At 47.4% G+C, this 10,608-nt stretch overlaps 1 protein-coding gene across 1 annotated transcript in view; it reads left to right on the forward strand.

The window, feature by feature from the left end:
• The window catches only part of KAT6A (lysine acetyltransferase 6A), a 29,873-nt gene extending 23,838 nt beyond the window's left edge, over positions 1 to 6,035 (forward strand). The window contains exon 17 of the mRNA XM_017831915.1: positions 957 to 6,035. Within this exon, the coding sequence (XP_017687404.1) occupies positions 957 to 3,544 (2,588 nt within the window). The 3' untranslated portion in view covers positions 3,545 to 6,035. The remainder of the gene's footprint in view (positions 1 to 956) is intronic.
• The last annotated feature ends 4,573 nt before the right edge of the window (positions 6,036 to 10,608 follow it).

Genomic DNA, 10,608 nt, shown 5'->3' on the forward strand with positions numbered 1-10,608 from the left:
TAACTCACACCTGTTACATACTACAATGATAAATTTCTTGCTCACCTATTTTATAAATACTTGTCACTTAGTGCTTTCTGTTCCCTTGTCTCATTTCTGTTGCCTTTTTTTATTTCCCCTGACTTCTGCAAATCTGTCAGACCCTCTGAAGTAATGAGTAGTAAGCACACTATTTTAGGGTGTTCTGTTCCTGACATCAGACAGGATCTGTTGGCTGCTTTTGCCTTTAATGCAGGTGGGGATTTGAGGCCAGTTTTTAATAAGGGTCAGGTGTTCTAGAAGACAGAAGGTGTTCTGTGGTGTGGAAAACAAAGCTTTTTCTCTATGTTCTACCAGTTCTGTGCAGCTTGAGTAGTGTTGTCTGGGGGAAGATGAAGCTCAGTAATAGGCTGAACTGTGTTGTTTTACTTTCCTTGTTCAGTCTGTAAGTTTTACTGTGAATGTGATAAATCTCATCTGCTGTAGCAGATATGAAATGTGAAAGACAGGGAAGAGAAATAGTGATTTTTTTTTTTTTAGGAGGTGGATTTTATTCTCAAGGGTTTAAGTGTTAATTCTTTAACAAATACTATGAATACAGATCTAAATGGAAACACGTTTTTATTGCAACTTCACGTGTTCCCCTACGCTGCAGCACTTTCATTTGTGAACATATTTTATCAGTAAAATCTGTCTTTTCAGGGTTTTATTGTATAGCACAGGGCTTAATTGGAATTGTGTATAAAGGCTCAGAGATTTGAACATTCAAAATCTTGAAAGCATTGTTGTTCTTTGAAAATACAGTGTGCATCATGCTTGCTAATGAGCAGACCTTGATCCTCCTTGTTGCTCTTCACAATAAATTTCCAAGCTAATATTGGAGTTGATAAATAGGTTGGGCGTGCTTGGGAAGGCTCCCATGAATGCTCAGGTCAAACAAAAACGTTTGAACAGTGTCTTTCAATCTGTGTTTTCAGGTAACCCACCTCTGAAACCATTGTCTATGCTGAGGAAATGCGAAGCGAAGGATTCTTCACTGGAGCCAGATACTTCCACACCCCTGAAAAAGAAGAAGGGATGGCCAAAAGGGAAAAGCCGAAAACCAGTCCACTGGAAGAAAAGACCTGGTCGAAAACCAGGTTTTAAACTGACCCAGGAAGAGGTGCCACCACCAGTTCAGGATGAAGGAGCTGATGAAGCAGCAGCTAATTCAAAACCGGGGCGCAAGCCCAAAATTTCAGATAAAGAAGAATGTGTTGAGCAGAAAGAAGACCTGCCTCTCCTTGAGGAAAGGAAAGAGGAAGATGTGAACATGGAAGCAGAAGAGGTAGGAGAGGGAGAAGAGGAAGATATAGCCAGCAATGAAGTAAGAGCAGTTTCTCCTGTGGACAGCAACAGCAGTCCAGTGCCAGAAGTAAAAGAGCCTGAGATAGAAGAGGAAGTAGAGGAGAAACCACGGGTTTTAGAAGAGCAGAGGCAATCAGAAGAAGAGCAGCAAGAACTCGATGAACCTGAGCACGACCATGAGGAAGAGGAGGAAGTTGCAGTAGTGACAAATGAAAATGAAGATCACGATGCTGACGACGAAGATGATGGTCATCTGGGGTCAGTGAAGAAAAAAGAATTGGAGGAACAGCCTGTTAGAGAAGGGGTCAAGGAAGAGCCTCAGGGGCAAGAATGTTTTTTAGAAACAAGCATACCAAGCAGTAGAGAAGATGCAAAAGAAAAGGATGAAGCAGAGGCAGATTCTGAGGAAGAGCAGGCTTCCAACGAGACATCAGTGGGCTCAGAGCACGTCCCTGGGTCTGAGGATGATCACGAAGAAGAACAAAGTAATAAAGAAGGGTTAATTGAATTAAAGGAAGAGGAAGAGATTCCTCATAGTGAACTAGATCTTGAAACTGTTCAAGCAGTCCAGTCCTTGACACAGGAGGAAAGCAATGAGCATGATGTAGCTTACCAGGACTGTGAGGAAACCCTTGCAGCTTGTCAGACTTTGCAGAGTTACACCCAGACTGAGGAGGACCCTCAGATATCAATGGTTGAAGACTGCCAGGCCTCAGAACACAACAGTCCAATATCCTCTGTTCAGTCCCACCCCAGCCAGTCTGTGCGTTCTGTCAGCAGCCCAAATGTGCCTGCTCTGGAGAGCAGCTACACCCAGATCAGTCCTGAGCAAGGATCCCTGTCCGCACCCTCTATGCAGAACATGGAGACCAGCCCCATGATGGATGTGCCTTCAGTATCGGACCACTCCCAGCAGGTGGTGGATAGTGGCTTCAGTGACCTTGGCAGCATTGAGAGCACTACAGAGAATTATGAAAACCCCAGCAGCTACGACTCCACTATGGGAGGCAGCATTTGTGGAAATAACTCTTCCCAGAGCAGCTGTTCCTACGGAGGACTGTCTTCTTCCAGCAGCCTCACTCAGAACAGTTGTGTTGTCACTCAGCAAATGGCAAACATTGGCAGCAGTTGCAGCATGATGCAGCAAAACACTGTCCAGCCTGCAGCAAACTGTAATATCAAGTCACCTCAGAGCTGTGTAGTGGAAAGGCCCCCGAGTAACCAGCAACCGACGACACAGCCCCAGCAGCAGCAGCCTCAGTCCCAGCAGCCCCAGCCCCCCCCTCCGCCCCAGCAGCAGCCGCCGCTGTCCCAGTGTAGCATGAACAACAGCTTCACCCCGGCCCCCATGATCATGGAGATCCCCGAGTCGGGCAGCACCGGTAACATCAGTATCTACGAGAGGATCCCGGGGGATTTCGGCGCCGGGAGCTATTCCCAGCCCTCGGCCACGTTCAGCTTAGCCAAGCTGCAGCAGCTGACCAACACCATAATGGACCCCCACGCCATGCCTTATAGCCATTCTCCTGCCGTGACCTCCTATGCAACCAGCGTCTCTCTGTCCAACACGGGGCTGGCCCAGCTGGCCCCCTCCCACCCCCTGGCCGGCGCCCCGCAAGCACAAGCCACCATGACCCCCCCGCCCAACCTGGCCTCCACCACCATGAACCTCACGTCGCCGCTGCTGCAGTGCAACATGTCGGCCACCAACATCGGGCTGCCGCACGCGCAGCGCCTGCAGGGCCAGATGCCCGTCAAGGGGCACATCTCCATCCGCTCCAAGTCGGCGCCGCTGCCCTCGGCGCCCGCGCACCAGCAGCAGCTGTACGGGCGCAGCCCCCCGGCCGTGGCCATGCAGGCGGGGCCGCGCGCCCTGGCCGTGCAGCGCGGCATGAACATGGGGGTCAACCTGATGCCCACCGCCCCCTACAACGTGAACTCCATGAACATGAACACCCTGAACGCCATGAACAGCTACCGGATGACGCAGCCGATGATGAACAGCAGTTACCATAGCAACCCTGCCTACATGAACCAGACAGCACAGTATCCTATGCAGATGCAGATGGGAATGATGGGGAGCCAGGCCTATACCCAGCAGCCTATGCAGCCAAACCCTCACGGGAACATGATGTACACTGGCCCCTCCCATCACAGCTACATGAACGCTGCTGGGGTGCCCAAGCAGTCCCTCAATGGACCATACATGAGAAGATGAGCAAGATGAACTTGCGTCCTAAAAACTGAAATATATATAAATAAAGGAACCTTTTATACTGACAAACCAGAGAAAATGGACCTTTTTCCAGTTAAAATATTGCTGTAGATTTAGAGGGATTTTCTTTGGTTTATTTTATTTTTTAGGAAGCCTGGTCTTTATTTTTTTGATTTTTTTTTTTTGTTTGTTTATTTGTTTGTTTTTGTTTTCTTCACAATCCTCAAACATTTTACAGCTAAAATCATTTACAGATGTTTTTTAGAGAGGAAAACATGCACAAAATCTTTTCATAATTTAAAAAGAGCCTTACTTTGCTGACAAAGTGGACAGACTATGCGTAACAGTGAAATCATGTTCCTAAATTTTTTAAAAAATGTATGTCCTTCTCCCTCCCCTGTGCCCCTCTGTATGCAGTTTCTAGTGCTGCAGCCATGTAAAATGTTTGACATCTCAAAGAATAACAACCCTTCCCTCTAAACCCCACTTAGCATTTCCTACTTCTAGCAGGAGGCACTTATTGGGAGACTTGGAAGGGGACACAGAGGATAAATGAAGATCTTTATTTCTGCAAGTCAGGAAAAATTTTTAATCTTGTATTTTCCCTGACTCCCTCACCCTCAGTAAAATTTGGAGTTAGGTGTAAACAATAAACTATTCACATTGGTGTTTTTGTAGATGAGTTAATTGAAATTGTATGTTTCATGCTGAAAATATAATGTAACTTTAAAGTGATCCCATTCACCACCCAGACATGCACGTGGACACACGTGTGCAGGAATGCACACGCGTCCTGGCACGGAACTGCTGGAAGCACCTCAGGAGAGAACTTGTCTGTGTCCCCCCTGCACTGGGGGGACGGGAGGGCGATGTCTGCGGGGACAAGGACGTGGTCACGGCTCCTGTGGGGACTTGGAGTCAGCCCCAGCCCTGGGGTCCCAAACTGCCCTGGTATGTCCCTGGAAATGCTGAGGGGCTTGGTTCTGAGCCTCGGGGTCGGGCTGAGCTCAGGAGCAGCTGTTTCCAGTTCTCTCTTGGCTCGGGAAGTGCTGGAAGATGAAGTGTTTGGTGACTGGGGCGGGAGCCCTGCGGGGTCCTCGTCCCTCTTCCCTCTCTGGTCCGGGGTAGGAAGTTGCTGAATGTGCCACTCTCTGGGGGAGTCGGTGATGTGCTCCCTGATTCTCCCACTGTGTTTGATACCCATTTTATAGGAATAGCCACACGTTTGATCTAGTGTGGGCAAAGAAGGGAATCGGCCTGTTTGACAGCAGTGAAACCGTCCCAGCACCGGAGCAGGATGGAGGCAGCAGGATTTTGCTGTTTGTTGCTGCATAATCCAATTTACATTCTTTTTGGCTACACTGCTGGCACGTCACCCAGTACAAAAAGGGACACCCTTTAATGTAAAGTTCTTTTTTTATTGTATATGAAGTAGAGATACAGACACATTAATAAGACTAATTTCTTTTGTTTTTAAACCAAAAGAGTCTAAAAGAAAGTTGGGGTTTTTTCAGATGCACTAAAATGGACTTTTCCTCCAGTAACTGCTAACCATAAAAGGCAGAATTCAAAGGACTTCCACTTTTTATTTCTGTTTAATTTTGAGCATGTACAAGGCTGTGTAGGACCCCGTTTCTCTGTATATACTATTCCAGTTCCAAATAACCCGTGTAGAAAGCGCACTGTGCTGCCCTCTCTTCCTTGATCTTCAGCTGTGTCGCTGCTTCCTGGGGGTGGGGGTGGGTCTGAGACAGGAGGAGAAGCTGTTGAAATGAGGGCCGTGAATTTAGTTTGTTTGCTGTTATGTTTGGTTTGGTTTTGTATGGGTTTTTTTATCAATTGGGCAGCTCCCTTTTCCACAAGCCTTTGTGACTGTAGAACTATTGTAGAAAAAAAAAGTTCTTTTCTATATATAAAAAGAAATTATCCAACGCAGTAATATTGGTACCTACCATTTTTTCACTTCTGTTTAAAAAAAAAAATGTATTTTTAGCAAGATAACTTGGGTAATCTTCTAAAAGAAATTAAAAAAAAAAATCTCACAGTTAGTGACTTTGATGCCTTTTAAAAATAAGAGCTTTTTCATTTCATTCCATCTTTAAAATTTTTTATCTTTGTTGTAGAATATTAAAAACTATTTTAAGAAAGATAAAATTCTCTTTAAAGAGATCTCTAGAGTGTGTGAATAGGAGCTCCAGATGCCTCTAAAAGCCGCATGTACAAATGAAGCTGAGTCTATTCCTGTCTGTTTATATTTGCTTTTCCTGTTTTGTAACCTCTTTGTACTTTGTTCATGGTGACTTGTAAGCTAAGGGGAAGGGGGTGCCTAGATGCCTTTGTAATTCTCCATGTCATACGCTCCTGGCTGGATGGTCTCCCTTCCTCTCCTTGTATGTAATATCACTTTTTTTTCCCCTTTCTAGCAAGTACTTTCAAAAGAACTCTGTACATTTTAACATAAAAAATAAATTATGTTGAGCCATTTTGGATGTCAGTTGTGCGTGTGGATTTCTTTTCTTCCCTGTGAGTGGGGAACGCTGTCCCTGGTCCTTGGCCCCGGGAACACGATTCCCTCTTGGCCTTTTCACCTGGGAGGGAGGTGACACTGGGAATTCACTCCCGGGATCTCTGTCAGCCAGAGCAGCCCCAGCACCCACGGGCACCTCCCAAAGGCTTTGCCACAGAGGGGCCCTCACGAGGATGTCCTGAGAAAGTAGAACTGTTTATATACTGTTTATAAACTGCTCTGTTCACTGCTTGTTGGTTAAAAAATGACAACAAACAAACCCCCACCCCCTGCTCGCGTGGGCCAGTGGGATGATAAATCCCACCCCTAGAGAGGGACTGAACAGGGGAAAGGGGGTTGGTTTGTTTGTTCGTTTGTGTGTTTGTTTGTGGGGGTTTTTTTGAGAGACTTGCCAATTGAAATCTGGCTGTCCTGAAGTGCAAGGACCTTTGGTACCTGAGAGCAGGGTGTGAGCAGCTCTGCTGCAGGCTCTGCCCGTGCTGGGGCCAGGGGAGAGCTGCTCTGCTCAGCACTGCCACGTTTGCTCTAAATTAGTTGGTGGGGGGACCAAAATGTCTGTTGGCAGCTCTCAACACGCAGGGAAGAGTTGGAATGCAACCCACAGCACCAAACTACTGCCTGGGAGCCTGGAGTGGTGGTTCTTGGGAGGGACTGACTGAAAGGAGAATGATCTCGGAGGCTTCCGTGATTTCTGAAAGCTCATCAGTGAGATAATTTGGGAAAAGCTAAAAAGCAGAGAACATTCTTAATTAGGCTCCCAGCTCGGGGAAAGAGCTCCTTGCTGAGATCCCTCCGAGCTCTGCAGTAGCAGAGGGATGCAGATTGACTGAGGCACACCAAGTTTACAGCAGCTGAGGTGAGGCCTGCAGCATCTTTTATCTTCACAGCTTGTCAGCCAGAATAATTTACCTAAAAATAGCTGCCTGAAGTTGAGCTTTGAATGTAAAATCCTTTTGCCCCGAATACAGAGAATCTCAGCAACTTCACCAAACATTGATTTTCACCTAGAGCGAGGCAGGACTCCAGCTACATGCTTAATCTCTTGAAACAGCTGCAGTGCCTTGCAGAGAGAATCAGGAATTTGTTCCTGTGCTTCCTTCCTTATGGGAGGTTCTGTGCTGCAGGACAGCTCTGTGTGTGGAACTGGCACATAATGACCTTGTTCGTTTTGTGTGATAATTTTCACAAAGATTCCTCGTCAGTATCTGTTTGTTCTCCCTTGCCAAATACTTTACCCTGTGAACTCTTTAGACAGGGGCTCTGTTGTTGGTGTGTTTGTCATTTGTCACGTGGCAGAATCTCAGTCTATGATTGAGATAACAGAATTATCATAGCACAAATAATCTGTTTTCAAGGGAAAAGCGATAAACATGGTGTTCTGTGCCAAAAAATTAAATAAGGCTCTTGAAAATTCCTTTTCTATTCACATGTTGGCTAATAGATGCCTGTGGTACCTTCCAGCTATAGGAGAGAGTCTGTTTACTGAAATTGTCATCCTCTGTTTTCCCATTTTAACCAATAGGAACAAGCAGCAACAAGATATGACACATCTACAGTTCTGGATAGTTCCCAAACAATTTCTCCAAAGAAGATAAAAATCACTGTTGGACAAAAAAAAAAAAAAAAGACACGGTGAGTTAAGGTTGACTTTTAAATCAGACTGTCAAAATTCAGGACAGATGTTTCTAAAACCACCACCACTGACACCAAAGGCCACTCAGGAGGCAGCACGTGCTGCTGCCCTGTCAGAGAGCTCAGCATCTCTCCAAGGGCTGCCAGCCAGGGAGGCCAAAGCTCCGAATTCAATAGGGGTGAAATTCCCCCTGGAATCTGGGGGGAAAGGGAAAAGGGTGTCACATGGGAAGAACTGAATTGTTACTGGACAGCAGATTTCCTGAACCAGGGCTTCAGTCAGCCCTGCTGGGAGGAGCTGGAGCTGTTCTCCAGGGGGCAGGTTCAAGTTGCTGTGTGTTCCCTCCCGATAAAAATCTCCCGCAGGCTGAAGTAGGCGAGGCTGCAGCTGCTTTCGGAGTGTCCTTGTCCTCCTTTGCTTTGTGTTGGTGAACATGCTCCTGAGAGCAAAGCCAGTCGCAGGAGTTGGTCCCCAGAAGGTGATCAGAGCTGGCTGGGGATGTACAGCAAGGAGCCAGCAGGTGATGGCTGGGGACAAAGGAAAGCACTGAACAAAACAGTGCCTTTAGAGGCCATGGCAGACACCCTTGATCGTCTCTCTGTCTGTCCAGCTGTGAGACAGGCACTTTGATCTGCTTGGAAACCTGATCCTTGTCCTCAAGAACCTTCATCACAAATTCTGCACAGGGACCAGTGAGTCCAAGCAGTAAATGTTGGTGCAGTAGGAAGGTAAAAAGGGAATTGTAATGTTATGGGGTAGCAGTGTTTGGAAGCTCTGACAGCACATGTACAGCTGCAGATAACAGGGGCTGAAGAATACAATATTGCTCTGGGTAAGGTGATAAGGAGAATGAGTTTGAACAGGGAAACATTTCCAGCCCTAGAAAAGCACAAATGTCTCAGCTGCACTGGTAAAAGTGATTCATCTGCTCAAGTGCTCCTTCCTTTTCTGGCAATGGCAGATGATGCTTTTGGTGCCTTTCAGGCTGTACCTAAAGGGCATTAGATCAATAATCCCTCTGATTTACAGATGGAGTCTGAACCTGGGGCTCTCTGGAGTCTTGCTCCCTACTCCTCTGTTCTGCTCTGTGGGCAGGCAGGCACTGGTGATATTTTGCAGTTCAAGCAGTAACACAGAGGGCAGCAGGGAGAGGGGGTTTGTATCAGTGACATGGCCAGGAACAGCACTTGGAAAAGTTCGCTGCCTGAGCATATCCAGGCCCCAAGAATGGCCACTCAATTAGTTACTGGAGTCTGCACTTGCAGAACAGCCTTCCCACGGAGTGAGGCCTGTTTTGGCTTGGCAGCTGATTGCACACGTGGTGATGAGATCTGCACCTCCTCTGGAAAGTGTCTCCCTCACAGTCACTCAGAGCACTTGCATTTATACCTCTGAGCTCTCCTGAGCTCTTCTGAGTTCTGAGCTGTGATGTTACCTTGTAATAGTATGTCCCAGGCCTGTTTTGTGATTAATAACTTCTTTCTTAGTTTGGCTTTTACGTCTCTACCCTCTGAGTTCATTAAATGTCCCTATTCCCTAATGCTGCTGCTTTTTTCCCCAGCCCTTTGTTTGGAGCTTCTGGTGACACTGCCTAAAGCTGCCTGGGGAAGAGAACCAGACAACTGAGGTCCCACACGATTCCCCTCACACCTTTCTCCCAGCGGAGAAAGAAGGAATGCAGTGCCTGCTGCACGAGCCAGCAAATAGGTTAGCAGGTTAAAAGCAGCAGTGGCAAAAGGAAAAGCTTCCCAAGAGACTCCTGGGCTCGACAGCCTGGTGGAGGTGCCCCGAGCTGGTGGCAGTGGCTGCCCTGCTCCTGGTTCCCAGAGCAAACTTAGGAAATTCTCTCTGTGGCAGCCGAGTCTCCCCAGAGCCAGGCAGGGTCCTGACCCCCCTCAGCTCCTAACCCAGCCCTGCTGGGCTCTTTGTGGCTCCTGCCCTGAGCTCTGGCTCTGAAGGAGTTAAGAGGTGGGCTCTAGGCTTGAGTGTGTTATTTATCCACGTGGGCACAATACACAAAACTAAAGCTGTAGTTGGAAACACACCATAAAATTCTATGATTTCCTAGTCTTCATATTCTATTAGGACCTTCTCTATATCCTCAGTTGTCATATCCTTTAGAAACTGTAGTTCAGTCTTTTTTCCTGATTTTTGCGTCTGCTCTGGTCTGTGGGGAAGTAACAGAACTGGAGGAACTTCAAAGGGAAAAGAAACAAAGGGAAAAGAAATGCAAGAAAACTTACTCAGGCAGAAAAGTGACCTATAGTGTTTGTACAATTTAGTCTGCATCTCAGCTTCTTGCCAGCCTAAAGAACCTGTGAGTGTCAAGTAGTTGCTGAGAAGTTGACATTAATCCCTGTTTGGCCATCTTTTAACAAAAAAGGGACCATCAGGGCCTGGAATGGGGGGAATGGTCACAGGAAAGGGCAGCCTGTGCAGAGCCTCCCCCTGTGCAGACAGTTTGCCCAGGGCTTTGCCCGTGGGTTTGCACCCAGGCAGTGGTTTTTCTGAGGACAAGAACTGAGCTGGTAAAGGCAGGGCTGCTCTCAAGTGCCTGCACCTGCTTTGCTCAGGTGATGGTGTGGCCACCACAGAAGAGCCCACCCCCCTTTTATCCTGCTCCCTCACACACTGGTACCATGTGCAGGAACCAAAGTGACTCCTCCAGGCCTGGCCCCTCGTTCCCACACGGAATTGTTGGTGCTTTTGGAAGGCAGCTGCAGGTGAAGTGCAGGGAGTTTCTGGTGTGGTGAAGGGGTCCTGACTCCCTGGGTGTCTTGCCTGGGTGTCCTCAGAGAGGACCTGAGCTCTGGTGATGCCAGGGTGGGCAGGAGCTGCTGGATTGGGTTAATTTGCTGCTGCTGTGTAAACGAGCAGACTGAGCCCTTGGTTTGTGTCTCCTGTTCA

Source organism: Lepidothrix coronata, unplaced genomic scaffold, assembly GCF_001604755.1.
Source record: "Lepidothrix coronata isolate B3197 unplaced genomic scaffold, Lepidothrix_coronata-1.0 Scaffold197, whole genome shotgun sequence".
In the NCBI taxonomy this organism is placed as follows: domain Eukaryota; kingdom Metazoa; phylum Chordata; class Aves; order Passeriformes; family Pipridae; genus Lepidothrix; species Lepidothrix coronata.